Source organism: Lepidochelys kempii, chromosome 4 (genome assembly GCF_965140265.1).
Source record: "Lepidochelys kempii isolate rLepKem1 chromosome 4, rLepKem1.hap2, whole genome shotgun sequence".
NCBI lineage: Eukaryota > Metazoa > Chordata > Testudines > Cheloniidae > Lepidochelys > Lepidochelys kempii.
This window is the reverse complement of record NC_133259.1, coordinates 2,171,142-2,192,313: the sequence shown is the minus strand read 5'-3', so window position 1 is coordinate 2,192,313 and position 21,172 is coordinate 2,171,142. Positions and strand designations below refer to the sequence as shown.

The 21,172-nt window shown below is 46.6% G+C and overlaps 1 protein-coding gene and 1 long non-coding RNA gene across 2 annotated transcripts in view; one reads left to right on the top strand and one right to left on the bottom strand.

The window, feature by feature from the left end:
- IGFBP7 (insulin like growth factor binding protein 7) overlaps window positions 1-21,172 on the top strand; it is a 75,314-nt gene that overhangs the window by 53,372 nt on the left and 770 nt on the right. The window contains exons 2-4 of the mRNA XM_073340197.1: window positions 14,492-14,601; window positions 17,487-17,603; window positions 19,701-19,825. Coding sequence (XP_073196298.1) covers window positions 14,492-14,601; window positions 17,487-17,603; window positions 19,701-19,823 — 350 coding nt within the window. The 3' untranslated portion in view covers window positions 19,824-19,825. The remainder of the gene's footprint in view (window positions 1-14,491; window positions 14,602-17,486; window positions 17,604-19,700; window positions 19,826-21,172) is intronic.
- On the bottom strand, window positions 128-18,213 carry LOC140910078 (uncharacterized). The gene is made up of 4 exons (XR_012158417.1): window positions 16,016-18,213; window positions 4,697-4,851; window positions 1,498-2,848; window positions 128-881 (listed from the first exon to the last, which is right to left on the bottom strand). It is a non-coding gene; the product is annotated as an uncharacterized lncRNA (long non-coding RNA).

Here is a 21,172-nt window from a genome sequence, read left to right as displayed (position 1 = left end):
ACACCCCGGAATCCCTAGATGCATGCAGCCAGGAGCTGCTCTCAAGCCAGGAGGAAGGTAGCCAGTCACGGCGGCCGGTGCTTGGGGAAGGACAAACACTAGAGGAGGTTCCCAGTAAGTGGCTTTTATTTTGGGAAGGAAGTTATTCGGTGCAGACTCTTGGGGCGAGGAGGGTTAGGGCTGCATGCATGCCTAGATGCGGAATAGGGCATTGATGTGCTCTCTCACATCATGGTAATCGACCTCAGCGATCTCTTCAAAGGTCTCATCCAGAACTTGGGCAATGAGCTTGCACAGGTTTCTCGGGAGAGCCACTGTGTTCCTTGTCCCAGTAAGGCTAACTTGTCTGCACCACTGTGCCGTGAGGGGCGGGGGGACAATTGCTGCCCACAGGCAAGCTGCATATGGGTCAGGGCGGAAGCCGCATTGCAGTAGAAGACCCTCCCTTGCTTCCCAGGTCACCCTCAGCAGAGAGATATCTTCCAGGACGAACTCCTGTGGAAAATGTGGGGACAGTGTTTAGTATAGCGGCCCCCTGCCGCTGTTGGCTCTCCCCAAGGCACAGAAACCCAGAGGACAGTACAGCCGTGAAACAATCAGTCACGCTTGACCCTGTGCTTACTCCTCTCAGCGCTCCATTATGCTTATCAGCCGATCTGTGCTTTGTTGCTGGAGCACCACGCTTTTGTGCCGGCACTCCTCATTCTGCTGGTGGATCCTCCTTTCACTGTCCCGCCACTCCTGCACTTTTCAATTTTCATTACTTGAATGCTGCATTACTTCATGCAACATGTCTTCCTTGCTTCTACGTGGCCTCTTTCTGATTCTTTGGAGTCTTTCGGCCAGTGATAACACGGATGGCTGAGATCTCAAGGTTGCATCTGTAAAGGCAAAATGCAACACTTAACAGAGGCAGCATTGTTCACACCAGACAGAGCAATGATTCCCCCATACTTAAGGGCAAGTACAGTCTACACAATAGCATAATTTGACCATCCCAAAGTGAGCACACATAACCCATGGGAGCTCCAAAATGGTGACTCGATCTAGGTGCTCGTAGCCATGCAGGCGGAGCACTACCGTGCCCAACCCCCCCCTGCAGCCCTTGTCCCAAAATTTTTTCCCTTGTGCCCCCATGTCACCTCCAACCCACTTGCCCCAATATCTGGATTCTTACCACCACCAGCTGCCTCCAACACCCGTAGCTTCACCACCCAGCCCTGAAAACTACAACCTTACCCACTGCACTTAACCCCCATCACCATGCAATACAACCATCCTGAAGTGCAGCACTCATTGCACAGCAGTCCAGACAGGAAGGCTGAGTATGATAACAGGACATACGCAAATCTGTGATTGTACTGTTCCCCACCCCACCCCGTTGCCCTTTCTGTTTCCCAAGCAGTTGTGTTTCTTTTCAGTAAATGAATTTTCTTTTCAATAAATGAATTTTTTTCTTTGAAAACATTCTTTATTATTGCATAAAGTAAAAGATACCTTAGCCCAGGAAAGAAACAGGCACTTCAAGTCAGCGTAGCAAACACAGATTCCTACTAACATTGGAACCACTGCACTTCACTCCCATGCAGGGCATCAGATATTACTGGTGGCTTTCAGCCTCAAATTGCTCCCTCAGTGCATCCCTAATCCTTGCAGCCCCACGCTGGGCCCCTCTAATAGCCCTGCTCTCTGGCTGTTCAAATTCAGCCTCCAGGTATTGAACCTCCGAGTTCCATGCCTCAGTGAATTGTTCACCCTTCCCTTCACAAATGTTATGGAGGGTACAGCACACGGATATAATCGCGGGGATGCTGTCATCGGCCAGGTCCAGCTTCCCATACAGAGAGCACCAGCGGCCCTTTAAACGGTCAAAAGCACACTCCACAGTCATTCTGCACCAGCTCAGCCTTTTGTTGAACCGCTCCTTGCTGCTGTCAAGGCTCCCTGTGTAAGGTTTCATGAGTCACAGCATTAAAGGGTAAGTGGGGTCTCCAAGGATCACAATGGGCATTTCGACTTCCCCTACGGTGATCTTCTGGTCTGGGAAAAAAGTCCCAGCTTGCAGCTTCCTGAACAGGCCAGTGTTCCAAAAGATATGTGCGTCATGCACCTTTCTGGGCCAGCCTGTGTTAATGTCAATGAAACGCCCATGGTGATCCACAACCGCCTGGAGAACCATAGAGAAATACTCCTTCCGATTAACATACTCAGAGACTAGGTGGGCTGGTGCCAGAATTGGAATATGTGTGCCATCTATCGCCCCTCCGCAGTTAGGTAAACACATTTGTGCAAAGCCATCCACAGTGTCATGCATGTTACCCAGAGTCACGGTTCTTCTGAGCAGGATGTGATTAATGGCCCTGCAAACTTGCATCAACATGATTCCAGCAGTCGACTTCCCCACTCCAAACTGGTTAGCGACTGATCGGTAGCTGTCTGGAGTTGCCAGCTTCCAGATTACAATAGCCACCCGCTTCTCCACCATCAGGGACACAATCTTGTGTCTTTGCACCACAGAGTGGGGGCAAGCTCCTCACACAGTCCTGTGAAAGTGGCTTTTCTCATCCGAAAGTTTTGCAGCCACTGCTCGACATCCCAGACTTGCATGACGATGTGATCCCACCACTCAGTGCTTGTTTCCTGAGCCCAAAAGCAGTGTTCCACGGTGGTGAGCATGTCCATGAATGCGACAAGCAAACTCATGTCATATGCGTTACTCGAGTCGATATCATCATCGGAGCCCTCACTGTCACTTTGGATCATAAGGAATAACTCAACTGCCAAACGTGACGTGCTGACGAGACTCGTCAGCATACTCCTCAGCAGTTCGGGCTCCATTCCTGCAGACCTAAAGGGAAGACAGAGCGCGCAGTATAAAAACGTTGAAAGATGGCGCCAGATGTGGATGGAAGCATAGGGATTGCTGGGATGAAAACTGATGCATCACGGGGCATTGGGACAGGACCCAGAATGTCCCGCATTCCCCACCCCCTTCCCACAAGCCACAGCTCCAGAATGGGAAGAGGTGCTCTGTGGGACAGCTGCCCATAATGCACCGTTCCCAGTGCCGCTGCAAGTGCTGCAAATGTGGCCACGCCAGTGCACTTGTTCCTGTCAGTGTGGACAGACTGCAGCGCTTTCCCTACTGTGCTCTCCGAAGGCAGGTTTAACTCAAAGCGCTCTACATCTGCAAGTGTAGCCATGCCCTCAGATGGGTAGCATTTCACACCCACTTTGCATTGTGACAGCCACCATCTTGGCTGACACACTGGGGATCTCTAGAGCTAAAAACAAGAGCTGCCACAGTTTGAGCTAAGGAGCCAGTGCTCTTTAGCGGGGGCTGTAATAGACTCATATTATGTATGGATTGGCACAGACAGGGACCTGTAACCCACACTCACCAGTGGAATATACACTCACTGGCCCTGATTCAACAGAGCATTTAAGCATGTGCTTTACTTTTAAGTAATGGGGCTTAAGCACATGCTTAAGTGCTTTGCCAAATTGGGGCCTCTCTGCACTTGTATAAGCAGCTCCAAATGGTTCAGGCAGGGGATGATCAAACCCCATGTTCCAAGATCTGTAATCCAGGTTTGATCTTTTCCTACATACCGGGCCCTTGTTCAGGTATATTTTGTGGTCTCACAGTATGCGCCTGGGATGTCTGATATTGTACTGCATGGCCCTGAAGAGAACTATGGTGTATCAAGGAAACTAAAGCCACTAACTGACTTGCAAAATTAAATTGTCAGGAGGAAGAAAGATTTAAAGTGTAGAGGAACCCTAATTAAACACTCAGTTATCAGTTAATTATCAGTTAGTTAATAGAATTAGTTATATTCTGATGATAAAAATAAGGGCTGCGTTTGACAGTGGGTTTAATACCTGGCAAGAGAACAAAATACCCAGCCCTGACTGATCACCAGTGCATTGTTTTAGCAATTAATTAATTCCCCCTGAGGCTGAAGGACATATTTGTCAAGGCCCATTGTAAGGAGGTGAGAGGACAGCGTAAGAGTGGGGGAAAGGAAGGATATAAAAAGAAAAACACACTGTAGGAGAGAAAATAAAAAGGGAAGTGTGTACAGCACCGGTGTACAGTGCTGAAACAGTTCAAACAGGAATTAATTCAGGGAAGTCCCATGGCCTGTGCGATGCCAGAGGTCAGACTAAATGATCACACTAGTCCTTTCTGGCCATAGAATATATGAATCATGCCCATCCCTTCTCACAGCCATGCAGCAAAATCCTGCAATCCATGTTTCCATACCCATCAGTGATGCTGCAGTCCCTGTAAGATGACCCGTGAGAACCATGCAAGAAGGTGAATGAAAACCTAATCAGGAGCAATGGGGTAAAACTAAAAAAAGGAAAATATAGGCTGAATATCAGTGAGGTCTATTGGTTGGAGAAACAGTCTCCTATGAGACATGATGAAGCCTCATCCCTGGAATCATTCAGTACTAACCTGGACAGAGCACTTAGGAACATACTGTAGTAGGGAGTGGCCGTGCACCAGGACGGATGGAACGAGCTAGGGAACTAACACGGCTTTGCCATCTCTTGCTTCTAAGACAAGGGGCCACTTCCTTAGCTGTTGTAAATGGTCACCACTCCATTGATCTCAGTGGGGCTCTGACAATTGACACCAATTGAGGATCTTTCTCTGTATGTTTAAGAACAGAAAATTTCTCACCCAATAATTTTATTTCTTCTAGCAGCATCTCCCACAGTTTTGCTGTGTTCGAGCCACTCTTCTCTGCAGCTTCTGGAGGCAGTTTAAAACTGTACCGCAGCTTGTGCTGGCTACGTCCTCTTCTTCTGCTTGCCGCCAGTTGAGTTATTCCAAAGCTGTGTGAAACACGCATTGAGAAAATTATTTATAACCATAACATCTATGTCAAAGTCATTACCATGTTGAGAGTTGGCCTGGTGTACATAGATACATAGGCCAAATAAAATGCTGACCCTTGACAGAAAGCCATCAAGGATGGGTAGAATTGTGGGAGATACTGCTAGAAGAAAGGAAAACATCAGCTAAGAAATTTTCCATTCTGTGTCCCACTGTCTCCCACAATTCTGCTATACCTGGGAAGTAGAGAGCAGTGATCAGGAGTACTGAGGGACAAGAAAAGATAAACAAAAGAAGATATAGTTAGGTAAACCCCCTCCTTAAGGATTGTCCAAAAGGCAAGGCTATTACTGGAGCACCTTCCTGACGAAAGAGGTGTCTGTGGAGGACAGAAAGTCCACTTTGTAATGTTTGATATAACCAACAATCATGTGGCTGCTCTGCATATCTCTGCGATGAAGGCCCATGCTCACTTGTTCCATGAGATGGCCCTAGATCTCACAGAGTGTGCCCTGGCTCCTTCTAGAACAGGAGCTCCTAGCACTTTGTAAACCTCAACAATGCATAATCTGACCCACCTAGCGACAGATAGCCTTGAGACTCTGAGCCCTTGGCATTTTGGATTAAAGGAGACAAAAGGGTACATGACCTTGTGGATTCTGTGCACTTGAGGTAGAGTTTCAGTGCTCTTCTAACATCTAAAGTGTGCCACACTTCTGGGATGGATTTGGGCAGAAGGAAAGAAGGACATTTTTCTGTGACGTATGGAAAGGAAAGTTCACCTTGGGAAGAAAGGACTGCAGAGTTCTCAGTGCTACCTTGTCATCATGGAACACACAATAGGGTTCCTGCATAGATAGGACTGCCAACTCTGGAATTCACCTAGCAGGCATGATGCTGACCAGATGCTGACCATGATGCTGACCAGAAAACAGGTTTTCATGGAGAGATTAAATGCTGATATAGAAGTCAGTCTCAAAAGAGCGAGTGGTTAGGGCCTTCAACACCAATGGTAGGTCTCATTTAGGGAAGACTGGTCTGACTGCTGGTCTGGCCAGTCTGACTGCTCTGAGAAATCTGCTGCCCAAGGATCCCGTTAATAGACCACTAATGGTCATAGAATCACAGAAGATTAGGGTTGGAAGAGATCTCAGGAGGTCATCTAGTCCAACCCCCTGCTCAAAGCAGGACCAACCCCAACTAAATCATCCCAGCCAGGACTTTGTGGTGGCCAATACCTGGCATGCTAAGGTGCTGGATTGAAGAGCTTTATCCACATCTTCTTGAAGAAAGTCCAGAATTGCTGGAATTCCAGGATGTCTTGAATTAACACTGCACTTCTGGCACAACAGACTGAACTTGGTCTAGATGGAGGAATGGACTTTTATTGTGGAGACTTTCCTGGACACGAGAGAGGCCTTGTCATAAATATAAAGGGAAGGGTAACCACCTTTCTGTATACAGAGCTATAAAATCCCTCCTGGCCAGACGCAAAACCCTTTCACCTGTAAAGGGCTAAGGTAACCTTGCTGGCACCTGACCCAAAATGACCAATGAGGGGACAAGATACTTTCAAATCTGGAGGGGGCAGGGAACAAAGGGTTCTGTCTGTCTGTGTGACGTTTTTGCCGGAAACAGATCAGGAATGCAGCCTTACAACTCCTGTAAAGTTAGTATGTAATCTAGCTAGAAAATGCGTTAGATTTTCTTTTGTTTAATGGCTTGTAAAATAAGCTGTGCTGGAGGGAATGTATATTCCTGTTTTTGTGTCTTTTTGTAACTTAAGGTACCTAGAGGGATTCTCTATGTTTTGAATCTTATTACCCTGTATTTTCCATCCTGATTTTACAGAGGTGATTCTTTTAACTTTTCTTTAACTAAAATTCTTTTTTTAAGAATCTCTTTGATTTTTCCTTGTTCTTAAGATCCAAGAGTTTGGGTCTGTGTTCACCTGTACCAACTGGTGAGGATTATTATCAAGCCTTCCCCAGGAAAGGGGGTGTAGGGCTTGGGGGGATATTTTGGGGGAAGATGTCTCCAAGTGGTCTCTTTCCCTGTTCTTTGTTTAAAACGCTTGGTGGTGGCAGCATACTGTTCAAGGACAAGGCAAAGTTTGTACCTTGGGGACTTTTTTAACCTAAGCTGGTAAGAATAAGCATAGGGTTCTTTCATGCGGGTCCCCACATCTGTAACCTAGAGTTCAGAGTGGGGAAGGAACCTTGACAGGCCTTTTGCTGGTAATGGTTCCCTTTCAATAACCAGGCTGTCCACTGAAGATGGTCTGGGTCTGGGTGGAGAAAAGGGCCTTGGGAAAGAATGTCTAGTCTGAGTGGCAGCTGTAACAGTGATTCTAGTTTTAGCTCCATCAGATCGAAGGATGAGGGCCTCTTTTGTCTGTACAGAGTTGTTATAATGACCTTTGCTTGTTCATGCTTTATCTTTTGGAATACTTTCCTAATGAGAGAGAAGGGTAGGAATGCATATAGCACACATTGCGGCCATCTGTGCAACAGGGCATCTGCTGCCATGGACATGGGATCCGCTTCTCTGGTGAAGTATTTCAGCTGTTTGGTGTTTTTGCAACTTGCAAACAGATCAACTGAGGGGAAACTGAACTTCTTTGAGATCAGATTGAAGACTTTCTGTTTCAGGCACCATTCTGAGTTGTCGACTGTATTTCTGCTTTCTGATTCAGCTCCCCTTTTACGTGTATCGCTATTAGGGAAGGTAGGGTCTTTTCTGCCCATTCCAATATCTCCATTGCTTCTTCATGTGGAGCTACAGTCCTTATTACCCCTTGGCTGTTTATGTATGCAACTGTGGTTGTATTGTCTGACTGGACCAGCACTTTATTGCCCTGTAGGTAGCTCTGGAGTCTCCTGAGAGCCAGCTTGATGGCTCTGAGCTCCAGGAGATGGATACTGTGTTTCCTGTTCTTGGGGCTCCAGAGGTATGCTCCCCAACCTAGCAAGCTGGCATAGGTTGCGAGAAGCAAAGTCCTCAGAAACTGCTCACTATGCTAGAGAGCAGAGTACCTGACTCAGGATCATCACCTGATCTGTCAAGTATTCTGGAGACTGGTGCATCCTTTCAGAAGGAGGCCTGGAGACACTTGATGTGGGGTCTTGCCCATGCAGTGACCCCTGTGCATGACACCAGGTAGCCCAGTAGTTGAAGGCACTGAGCTATGGTTGGCTTGGTGCACGTACGCAGGATGGAGATGAGATACTGGATCCTCCAGAACCTGTTGAGTGAGAGGTAGGTCTTCTCCAGTGAGGTGCCTATGTCCACTCCCAATTGGGTTATCAATGGGATCAAGGAACTTTTCTTGATGTTTATCAGAAAGCCGTAGGCTTGCAGGAGGTCCAGAGTTCGCAATGTGGCATATTGCACCACAGGCTGGGTCGGAACTCTGATTAGAATTTCATCCAGAAAGGGCTATACATCAGTCCCCTGCACCCTAACCCTGGCTATGACCAGCACTGGCATCTTCGTAAAGACCCTTGGGGCTGACGAGAGACCGAATGGGAGATTCGGTACTGATAGTGCTCTGTGCCATAAGCAAATCTCAGAAGCCTGCGAATGGGGTTGTGAATGCATCCCTGAGGTCCACTGAGGTTAGGAGATCCCCCTGATGCGAGATGACACCGCAGAAGGGTCTTCATCTGGAAATTTTGTTTTCTTCATCCACTTGCTGAGCGTTCTGAGATGTAGCATGGCTCTGACTCCTCATGTGTGCTTCTGAACTATGAAGAGGGTAGAGTAGAGCCCTGAGAACTATTCTTCTGAGCTAACTCCTTCTGTCACTCCTGTGTCCAGGAGATGGGAGATTTCATTCCAGATCAGTTCGCACTTAGGGGTATTGGTGCCGTTGGGGAAATGGATGAAGAAGGGGTGGGCTGGAGCAGAGAGTATCCCTGCCTTAATAGCTCTCTTACCCATTTGTCAGTGGTTGATATGAACCATTCTTCTGAGAAACAGGAAATACCATCTCTTAGATTTAGTTCTGGGATGCAGCCTTGAAAGCTTTAATTGAGTGGAAATAAACATGACACATTCATTTGGATTTCGCTTTCTATTTCAAGAAATTAATAGCAGGTTTGCAGTGCAGTCCTACAAAAAAGGAGATTAAACAGAGCCCATTCTTCTCCTTCCTGAAATACTGCTTGTGTTTAATACACTGTGAAGCCTGAGGGTCAGCATTTAGGGCCAGATTTTCTAAACAACTCAGTACGTAACGACTCCCATCTGGGCACGTAAATGACATGACCAGATCTTCCAGTCCCTGGAAAAATCATGGAGCAGGTCCTCAAGGAATCAATTCTGAAGCACTTAGAGGAGAGAAAAGTGATCAGGAACAGTCAGCATGGATTCACCAAGGGCAAGTCATGCCTGACTGATCTAATTGCCCTCTGTGATGATATAACTGGCTCTGTGGATGAGGGGAAAGCACTGGACATGTTATTCCTTGACTTTAGCAAAGCTTTTGACACGGTCTCCCACAGTATTCTTGCCAGCAAGTTAAAGAACTACCTCAAGGGGGATTCCATAGAAGATGAATCTAGACTGTTCTCAGTGGTAGCAGATGACAGAATGAGGAGTAATGGTCTCAACTTGCAGTGGGGTAGGTTTAGGTTGGATATTAGGAAAAACTTTTTCACTAGGAGGGTGGTGAAGCACTGGAATGGGTTACCTGGGGAGGTGGTAGAATCTCCTTCCTTAGAGGCTTTTAAGGTCAGGCTTGACAAAGCCCTGGCTGGGATGATTTAATTGCTTTGAGCAGGGGGTTGGACTAGATGACCTCCTGAGGTCCGTTCCAACCCTGATATTCTATGATTCTATGATTTCTATTCTATGATACCTCTCCTCCCAGTTCAGTGTCATCTGCAAACTTGCTGAGGGTGTAATCCACGCCATCCTACAGATCATTAATGAAGATATTGAACAAAACCGGCCCCAGGACCGACCCTTGGGGCACTCCGCTTGATACCGGCTGCCAACTAGACATGGAGCCATTGATCACTACCCGTTGAGCCCAACGATCTGGCCAGCTTTCTATCCACCTTGTAGTCCATTCATCCAGCCCATACTTCTTTAACTTGCTGGCAACAATACTGTGGGAGACCGTGTCAAAAGCTTTGCTAAAGTCAAGGAACAACACGTCCAACGAGTCAAGGTAGATATGCTGGAGAGTAGGGATAGGATACAGAGGGACCTAGACAAATTAGAGGATTGGGCCAAAAGAAATCTGATGAGGTTCAACAAGGACAAGTGCAGAGTCCTGCACTTAGGACGGAAGAATCCCATGCACCGCTACAGACTAGGGACCGAATGGCTAGGCAGCAGTTCTGCAGAAAAGGACCTAGGGGTTACAGTGGACGAGAAGCTGGATATGAGTCAACAGTCTGCCCTTGTTGCCAAGAAGGCTAATGGCATTTTGGGCTGTATAGGTAGGGGCATTGCCAGCAGATCGAGGGACGTGATCATTCCCCTCTATTCAACATTGGTGAGGCCTCATCTGGAGTACTGTGTCCAGTTTTGGGCCCCACACTACAAGGACGTGAAAAAATTGGAAAGCGTCCAGTGGTGGGCAACAAAATTGATTAGGGGACTGGAACACATGACTTATGAGGAGAGGCTGAGGGAACTGGGATCGTTTAGTCTGCAGAAGAGAAGAATGAGGGGGGATTTGATAGCTGCTTTCAACTACCTGAAAGGGGGTTCCAAAGAGGATGGATCTAGACTGTTCTCAGTGGTAGCTGATGACAGAACAAGGAGGAATGGTCTCAAGTTGCAGTCGGAGAGGTTTAGGTTGGATATTAGGAAAACCTTTTTCGCTAGGAGGGTGGTGAAGCACTGGAATGTGTTATCTAGGGAGGTGGTGGAATTTCCTTCCTTAAAAGGTTTTTAAGGTCAGGCTTGACAAAGCCCTGGCTGGGATGATTTAGTTGGGGTTGGTCCTGCTTTGAGCAGGGGGTTGGACTAGATGATCTCCTGAGGTCCCTTCCAACCCTGATATTCTATGAATCTATGAAAAGGGCCCAGGCACCCAGCAGCTTCCATTGAGAACAGTCTGGCCACTTTGTTTACTGCCTATGTGGGAGCTGAGCTCATTTGGAAAGCTAGCCGTCCCTGCCCTCCCCCCATTCCCTGTTCTTACACGCATTGGCCTGTGTTCCCTCCCCCCACACCTTTCTCTTTCCCATTCACTCATGCATGCACACACATTTGCTAGCTTCTGCCTAAACAAAGGGCCAGCACTGTGGGGGAAGGTAGCAGTTGGAAGTTTGCTGGTGGGGTAATTTACCAGACCATTTCTTTGTTACACTTTGGTTGAGATACTCGTTGTGTAATGTCTTGATGGCCTAGCATGGGTTAGTGACTGCATCCTCACTAGAGACCTGTGATGTAGGGAAATATCATCCCCATGTTAGAGATGTCGAAAGTGAAGCACAGAGCAAGGTAGTGATTTGCCTCAGGTCACACAGGAAGTGTGCAGCAGAGCTGAGAACATGCATAGCCTGCTAAGAGCATGCGCAGGGGATATTTTGCATCCATTGAACCCCTCTGCCCCCCTGCTAGCTCCCAGTCTCCCAGCCCCAGACTCTTTTCCCATCCAGTCCAAGTCTCCCCCCGCCCAACACTGAGGCCCAGTTTTCCTTTCCCCCTCCCCATAAGCCCCACCTTCACCACCAAAGGTTCTGTCACAATCTCCTTCCCCCACCCCCAATCACCTGCCCTGTAACCCTGGGTGCCTTAAAATGTTCTGGTGCTGTAGCTCCCTTGTCTGTACACTCCCAGCCAGCATCTCAGCATGCACTGAGTGTCTGTGTGATAAGCAACCCTGGACCAGCAATTCTGACTCCAGTGGCCTGCTTGTTACATCCCTGCCACACTCTGATCTCCACCAGCCTTGGTTACACCTGGCAAGGTGATTCCAGCACCCCCAGTCCCAAATTTTCCCCAAACCATGTACTCTGCAATGTCCAGCCCTCTCCTGGACAAGTCAGAGGAATAATAAGGTTCATTTGCTCCTCTAAAGAGACAAACTCCACAGCTTGCCACATTAACTGGAGTTAACTATCACTTCAGTTAAAACACAGTACTGGCTTGGTTCAGATTAAAAGTAAAGCAAATTTATTAACAAAAGGAGGTGGAATTTTAAGTGAGTTCAGGTACAAGGGATAGCGTTAGAAATGGTGACAAGCAAATTAAAGTGAAAACACTTTCTAGAGGCAAAGATTTAACAAAACTAGTCTTGGTTCAAGGTAAGATTCTTACCACAGCAAGATGGCTGACCACCCCTTGGTCAGGATCTCCCACAAAGTCCAAAGTGTTCAGTTCCTTCGTATTTTTAGGTGAAAGGTCCCTCTAGGGTTGCAAGGCGTCCAGTTTTCAACCGGAACACCCAGTCAAAAAGGAACCCTGGCGGCTCCAGTCAGCACCGCCGACAGGACCGTTAAAAGTCCTGTCGGCAGTATTGCGGATCTAAGGCAGGCTAGTCCCTACCTGTCTAGTCACCATGCTGCACCTGGAAGCAGACAGCAGGTTCAGCTCCTAGGCAGGGGAGCCATGGGCTCTGCGTGCTGCCCCCATCCTGAGCACCTGCTCCGCACTCCCACTGGCCAGGAACCATAGCCAATGGGAGCTGGGGGGGCAGTGCCTGCAGGCTAAAGCAGTGCACAGAGCCTCCTGGCTCCCCACCCTTCCCCCCCACCTAAGAGCCGGACCTGCTGGCTGCTTCCAGGGCGCAGCGTGGCGCCAGGACAGGCAGGAAGCCTGCCTTAGCCCTGCTGCACCGTTGACTGGGAGCCACCCGAGGTAAGTCCACGCCCAATCCCCTGCCCCAGCCTGAGCACCCCCAAAACCCAGATATCCCAAACCCCTCATCCCTAGCCCCAGACCAAAGCCTGCACCCCCAGCCCAGAGCCCTCACCCCCTCCTGCACCCCAACTCCCTGCCTCAACCCGCAGCCCCCTCCCACATTCCGAATCCCTCAGCCCCACCCCCAGTCTGGACCCCGCCTCCTACACCCCAACCCCCAGCCCCACTCCAGAGCCCGCACCCCCAGCCAGAGCTCTCACCCCCTCACGCACCCCAACTCCCTGCCCCTGCCTGGAGCCCCCTCCCATATCTTGAACCCCTCATTTCTGGCCCCACCCTGGAGCCTGCACCCCCAGTTAGAACCCTCCCCCCCTCCTGCATCTCAACGCCCTGCTCCAGTCCAGTGAAAGTGAGTGAGAGTGGGGGAGCATGACCCACCAAGGGAGGGGGAATATAGTGAGTGGGGGGGGCAGGGCCTCAGGGAAGGGGTGGGGCTAGGGTGTTCAGTTTTGTGTGGTTAGAAAGTTGGCTACCCTAATACCCCCTACAGTAAAGTTCTTTCAAGCTGTAAGGAAGGAGATTCCCTGGTGTTTGCTAAAATCCAGATTTATTTGTTCCTGCAGTCTCCTCCCCCTGCTATGATGCTCAGTGGTTATCTCCTCCCCTTGTTAGCTTGACGGTTTTGTTTCCTCTTATGTAAATGGATTCCCATGATACCTTGGAAGTACCTTCAAGATGGCTGAACCACATTCCATTGTCTAGGGTGGGGTGATTTCAGCCCTGCCTGGCAGACACACTTTAAGAACGTAATTCCCAATACGTTTGTAATTTTGAATTTGTCCTCCATACCTACACTTCGCAATAATATTAATGATTAGTATGTTACTAGATTTCTATTGGTATCTTACATGATACCTTTTAGACACCAGTTATGACATTAATGAGTTGGGGTACACTGAACTGGTCAGACCAGCTGAAACTCCCTATCAGGGAGCCCCTTGCTCTCTTGCATTGGGATGCTGCTCGGATCACACACACACACAATCCAGCTCTTGTCCCTTCAGCATTCAAATCAGGCAGCTTCCTCCTCCTCACTGCCTGGGCACCAGTGGAGGGGTCACTGAGAGCACTGGAGACTCAGGCTTGGAACCCAGCAGAGCCCAGAACAGCTGGAAGCTGCAATTGCAGAGAAAGTCCTTCTTAGCCCCCTGTGTCCCCAGGCTGGAGCATGCTCAGTGTGGACAGAATCTAAGAAGGTTTTAGATGATAAACTCTAGCAAGTCTCTACTGAGCATGTGAAAATTGTAATTTTTCCAAGGCTTATGACTTGGCCAAATTTTGCAGATTTTCATGGGAGTGGCAAAAGGCACATACCTGACACAAAGGCCACTCCCCTGCCAAATTTCAAGCCCCTGTTTCAAAGCAATAAGGTGTTAGAGCCTCTCAATGAAAATGTCACCCAAATTTTTTAATGCGGGTAAAACAACATATTTTCCCCTATTTTGGTTCTTAGAAGCAGCTTAACCATTTTGGCTGAAATTTTCCAAACTAATTCAGCCTGAGGCAGACATCCAGTCTGGAAAATTTCAGCCCAAACAGTTCAAATTTGGCAAAGTCATAAGCAACTGAAAACAGAGTCTTATAATGGGAAGTGTTGGGCAACCTTAATTGGGTGGAGCTACCAAACCTGTCTATAATAGTATTAGAGAGTCCCTGGCACTAAAAAACTATTGACTGTAACTGGGTACAAACAAGAAGCAGGGAACCAGACATCAAGTTGGAGTCACCTGTTTTAAAGGATTTCTCTCTTTTCAGGGCCTTCCATTGTGACTCCCCCTAAGGAAATCTGGAATGTCACTGGAGCAAAGATTTACCTGAGTTGTGAAGTCATGGGCATTCCAACCCCAGTGCTCACTTGGAATAAGGTCAGTGGAACAGGATCTGTTTTTCAAGAGTAGCATGGATTATGCCATGTTTATTTACTATAGTACCATATTCTTCACCTCTTGGGGGAGATGGCAGAGGAGCAGAGAGAATTAGTCCATAATAAAGAAAGGCATTTTATAGCAAGCTCCGCATTGTTTTTAAAGTGGCAAGAAAGAAGGGCAGTCCCATTTGTGCAAGGATTAGAAAAATACCAAATGTGTTACCAAATCCAGCACCACCTATGAACTGTAGCCCTTTCCAAAGGGTAGTTACGACTGTTAGACAGCAACTGCAAGATAAAGGCTACAGCAAACCCACCAGCAGAAGAGCATGTTTCCAGTGAGTTTCTCCAGTCAATGCAAAAAGATAAAAAAAAAAAAAAAAGAAAGAAAATCTTTATTTCCCATTTCCACTCCCCAATCTGGATTTGTTTAATTCCCCCCTCTGCTCCCAAAAAATATTTTTCTTTTGTACTTTTGTTTATGCTGATAAGAGAAACACAATTATGCTTTGCCATATTAAAGACTGGTGTGAAGAGTAGCTAAAGAATGTTTCCCAATGATAATAAGCTCATACATGCCTGTGGCTTTGAAAACACTGGCCTTGTATGCCCAGGTCAGAGTCATAGTAATCCTGTAGTGTTTTTGTTTTCTTATGTTAGCCTTGAAGTGATGCTGCTCCTGGGGTGTATGGTTTGATAGTGCTGGTGGCCTGGGTTTGTTTTTTACCCTTAGTTAATAGCAAGGAGGATGCACCTTCAGCTTCAGAAACTGCATCAGAATTTGGCACTGGGACCTCATAGGAGCCTGAAACCCAAAGCCGGGCAGGTTCCATACATTCACTTGTGCTCCTCCCGCTTTGCTGCCTCTTTGGAAGAGATGGGATAGAGAGAAGCCTTTGATTTGGTGTTAAATTTCAAACAGTGTGCAGGTTAAATAAAAAAAAGTGCCAGTGTGCAGACTCCATCACTTCTCTAGTCTTCTCGAACCCACAGGCTCTTGGGACCTCTGCTGGTTTATAGCCCTTTACAATCAATTTCAAATAATGTATATTTAAAATATTCTGAGGAAAACTGTTCAAATAGTGACCCACCTAAATAATAGGGCCAACTACAGCACTTCCTGGTGACAAAGGAGACCTTGTTGTTTGCAAGTGAAATCAGCTGTGGCGCGCGTCGCCAGAGAGGTCTTCAGTGGACCTTTAAAGCTCCGCAAGTAGCTGGGTGCTCCAGAGTCACCAGGTAAAGTCCAGCACAGAGAAATAGCAGCCTCCTCTCACGGGCCACTAAACATGCCACGCACCAGCACTTTCAGGAACTTACTGGAGCACTGCACTGGAGGGGGGCGCAGGAAGGGCAGAATTAAGCTGCTGTTTTCTGTAAACAAAATAATCATGGAAAGGAATCGTATGTACCAAATGAACTGTAGAACATTGTATGGTGCATTGCTCGGTGCAGCTTGTTCACACCATTAGCTTCATTGCTGATTAACGAGGCAGATCTTTTGTTATCTCCTCCCCCTGCACCAAAAAAGCTGAAAAAACACAAATTACACATTAACAAAGAGCTGTGGTTTTCTGCTTCCAGGCAGCATAGTGTGGAAGGGGGAGGGGTAGCTCAGTGGTTTGAGCATTGGCCTGCTAAACCCAGGCTTGTGAGTTCAGTCCTTGAGGGGGCCATTTAGGGATCTGAGGCAAAAAAAAAATTGGGGATTAGTCCCCCTTTGAGCAGGGGGTTGGACTAGATGACCTCCTGAGGTCCCTTCCAACGCCTGATATTCTATGATTATATGACTGGTGTCTAGAAGCTTCACAGTAACAAGCCTTTTTTGCCACTCTTGCCCATGGCCATCTAGAAAACATTGGTTTTAGGACAGTGGATGCTCAGGTTGCTGCCTTTGGTTTACTTTGTGCACCATTCTCCTTTGGAAAGTCACGTGCCATGGACCCTGCCCTGGTAACAGCATGTGCAGTGCTAGTTTCCCACTGCTCCAGAGCCCAAAGGCCAATTTTTTTCAAAAGGGCTCAACACCCAGCAGCTTCCACTGAGAATAGAGAATCCAGCCCCACACTCCAAACTGTCACGAAGGACAGTGGGAGCTGCTGGGTGCTGAACACTTTGAAACTATGGCCCTTTGGACTGTAGGTGCTACTGAAAAACAGACAGCAGCCGCCATGGAACAACCTTTTCCCATTTTTATACCATACTTGCACCATTTCAGGCATTTAGGATAGGATCTTCCGAAATGCTAGGCAGTGGCCTAACTCTGCTCCCATTGCAGTCTGGGGACTTTTTACTACTGCCTTCAGTGGGAACAGAGTTAGGGACAATGCTGAGTGCTAGAAAATTGCCTAAGCTAGAAAGTTGTACAGCGTTAACTACTATAGACTCCCCCACTGGTAGGGCTGCTGTTATACTGGTATAGAGGTGCTTTAACAGGTATAGCCATGCATCCACACTATGCCTTTTACTGGTACAACTATAATGGTAAGAAATCACACCCTTACTCAAACTAGTTACCAGTAAAACTTTCACATGCAGTCTGCAGGCCAGAGTCTGTCTTAGGCCTGCATACCGATTTTGTACCAGTATAACTGTCAGTTAGAGGTATGATTTTTTTGTTTTATCAGTGTTATAACAGTACAAACTTCCCCACCAGGATGCAGATACTAGTGTAATTCATTCTCTTTCCCTATAGGAATAGTCATAGTGGTAGGAACATCTTTAAATCAGTATAACCACACCAACTGTATGGGCCTAGTTAAACCCAGACAGCTTTTGTGTGTAGACAAAGCTTTAGGGGTTTTGGGCCTTAGGTAGTGCAGGTATTTATGATGGCAATCTTGTCAAACTACTGACAACTTGACTCTTAATATTTCTGCTCAGATAATAAGGGGACAATATGGTGTCCAAAGGCTGGAGCTCCTGCCTGGAGACCGTGACAACTTAGCTATCCAGACCCGTGGTGGTCCTGAGAAACATGAAGTGACTGGCTGGGTATTGGTAAGTACTTGTGCCCTTTCACATACTATCAGCAAGATCCAAGTTTCTGTGCATAGTACTGGGAAATTACAATCGAGTAGGTGCAGTGTTTTTCTTGGTGTTGAAAACAGAGTTCATGTGAATTTGAAGTTAAAAAGCAGTGACATGTATGACAAGGAGTAAGATGAAATGCATTCAGTTGGCCCAGTTCTTTGCTTCCTTTATCTTTTGTAATTATTTACACCCCTGCAAAATGTGTGTGAAAATAATGAGAAGGAAGAGCAGGATGTTTAAAAGCTCTCAGGAATAGGACCAGACTGAAATAACAGACCACCTTTCCTTCTGCACTGTCTGTAAAATACTGCAATCAACGGGTGCAGCACAGTAGGCCGCTAGGACAGGGATTGCTAGCACTGGAGTCCAGGTATCTTCAGTGAAGGTCACATGGGAGTGGAACTCTCCACAGGAGATCAGAGCAGTCCTGTCCTACCTTTTGTAGAGCATAGTGCAAGACTGAGCGCTACCCTAGACACTCCCTCTCCACAGAGTCACTCTCATAACGTCATATGAGCCCCACAAACCCAAGCTAGGAGCAGCCTGGCCTTTCTAAAGCACTGTTTATATTTTGGAGTACTTGTGGCACCTTAGAGACTAACCAATTTATTTGAGCATAAGCTTTCGTGAGCTGCAGCTCACTTCATCGGATGAAGTGAGCTGTAGCTCACGAAAGCTTATACTCAAATAGTCTCCAAGGTGCCACAAGTACTCCTTTTCTTTTTGTGAAAACAGACTAACATGGCTGCTACTCTGAAACCTGTTTATATTTTGTACCTGTCTTGCTGGGGCACTCTTTCCAATCAAGTCTGTACAGCTCAAGAGACTCTGTTCCCCATAGCTACAAGCTTGGCCAGATGAGATGCCCTCCTCAAAGAACTCTGAACTGCTAAGTATAAGTTTACTTAAAGAGGAAAGGGGCAGAGACCTTTACCTCCACTTGATTCCATGTCCTACAGCTCAGACTGATGATTGCTATGCGAAGATGACAGGACTGGTCTGTCCTGGAGTTCACAGAAAACCTTTGCTCTTAGCATCTCTAACCTGTGTCCTCAAGGAATGTGAAAGCTCAGGAATCTGCATCCCAGACATTTAAATCTTAAAGTTAAAAGGTTATTTTAAAAAAAAAGTTCTCAGAGAGGGAGTTACTTGAGTGGGAGCGTGACAACTGGAGCAGCATCCTAGGGCCTGAGCTGTAATGCATGGAAGTGGATTGGACAGGGGAAAGAGCAGCAGCAGGGAAGTCAGCAGAGAGGATGGCACAATAGGTCAGGCATGACAGATTTGCTTTGGCAAGAACAGACCACACTGCAATCTCTTCAGCTGCCCAATGAGGTGGTGGCTGGGGAATGGAACTCAACAGCGTTAGCTTACGCTGTACACCAAAACAGAGGTGGAAGCTTTGGAGAAGGGCAAATACACTACTGAGTCAACCAAACTATGATGAGGAGAGGAGCATTAGGACTACTGCTTTTTCCTGTCTCCCTCTCAGTGACAACAGGAAGTTCTAAAACATCACAGACACACACCTAAGCAAACATAAAAAAGGTTTGAAGTCTGGCTAAAGCAAATCCTGATGTGTAAGACAGAGTGAAACCCGGAGTGGATTGACTCGCTGAGCTCCAGGACAGGTACCAGAGCGCTTGCCGTACTGTGCCACCTATCTGATTTGGGAACTAGGGCAAACCACTACTGACCAAGTCAGGCTGACTGAAGCCACTGATGGCCCTTTGGCTCAGCTGAAAGAAGTCAGGATTGAGTTTTGTGCTTTCTTTGTTAATAGGGAATAAATTCTCATTATTTTTAGAAGTTCAGTTTATGATGCAATTTTTTTAAACAAACTATTGCACATTCAGAACGTGAGCATTTTCCATACTACTGGCCAAGGAAATATTCTGGACATGTGCAGCCTCCGAGTGTTAATTCCCACTCCATCAGTTACCCGTAGTGAGTCTGTTACTAGTGCTATTGTTTACTGCTGTTATACAACCCAACAATAAGGCAAAGTAACTTGAGACCAAATCCTCTGTAGTAAACAAGGCTACATGCTGCTTGTTTTTGTAGATATCTCCTTTGAGTAAAGAGGATGCTGGAGAGTATGAGTGTCATGCATCAAACTCCAAAGGAGAGGCTACAGCCTCTGCACGAATTACTGTCAATGCCTTACATGAAAATACCCATATCTAAAGGTAGGTAATATGTGCAGAGTTTTAACACAGTTATATATGTGCAAAGATTTTTTTTTTTAAATGGGTTTTACACCCTTTGGTTGTTTAGGATATAAGAGAACAACCTGAAAAGTTGCATTTAAAACTGTTAGCTGTAGATTGCAGATATTTCTAACGTCAAACCCAGTCTTTTCTATTTTGGTGAAGCACTTCACGGAGGCCTCCAGCGTAAGAGCTCACAAATAACCGAGACTTGGGTTGCTGCATATTTAATAAAGACATGCTTTTTCCCAAATATGTGTTAGGTAAAGGAGGTTAACTAGGTAAAAGTTAAAACATTGGACTAAAAATCCCTTCTGTTCCAAATAGCTCAGCTTTCAAGCTATGATGGTGATTTCACTGGTTCTCCAGACACCATGTTATCTGAAAAAAGAAAAGGAGGACTTGTGGCACCTTAGAGACTAACAAATTTATTAGAGCATAAGCTTTCGTGAGCTACCGCTCACTTCATCGGATGCATGCAGTGGAAAAGAATTTCAAGTAGTATAAAAGGCTTTAAAAACACTTCCAAAAACTGCAGGACTATTTTGCCAATACATGTAGTCCTAATTGCCTTGCTCTTCCTCCATCCTAGCAACCTTTACATACACTAACCTATAAATGTGTGTGATAATCCATTCATGGAGGTTCTAGATTGCTGCTCTTTTAAATTACATCTGAATAGCTGGAAGATCTGTTTTTTAAAAAAAAAAAAAAAAAAGAAGATTGTCCAGCAGTGAAGCAAGAGTATAAATGAATCCCACCATCGAGTAATTTACTGAATTGGGTCAAGTCAGACACTAACATAACTAAGTTATGCCCTTTGCTAAAGGTGCTTGGTTTTGACCAGATTATACCTAATTTTAGAAATCCATTATCACAAATGCAGGGGATACATGCATCCAATAAATTAAGTCTATAAAAGGAGTCTATATAAACTCCAGTCTATAAAAGGAGTGTACCTCAAGGCTGTTAAAGGGGCATTGTGATAGGGCAACCCTGCCTCGGGTGCCATCCAATGCATGACAGTTGTGCTGAGCCTGGTTCCCTTTTGCTCACCCAAAGGTACATAGTCTGACTTCAATTTATTCATCTACACCAGTGCTATAGTTCCCCAAAAGCCTGGTTGTAAAACCATTCTCCAGTTCCTGCAGTAAAAATACATAGTGTGTTTTTCCATTCCCATCTCCAGGGACATCTCAAGTCACCCATAAAAGAGTCTATCAGCACTTTGTTCTCAGTTCCTTATGTCTCAATTCAGGACCCCGGTCTCTAGCCCTCTCTGTCTGAGCGACCAGTCTTCCCACAGCGCTTCGTGGAGAGGGTTCT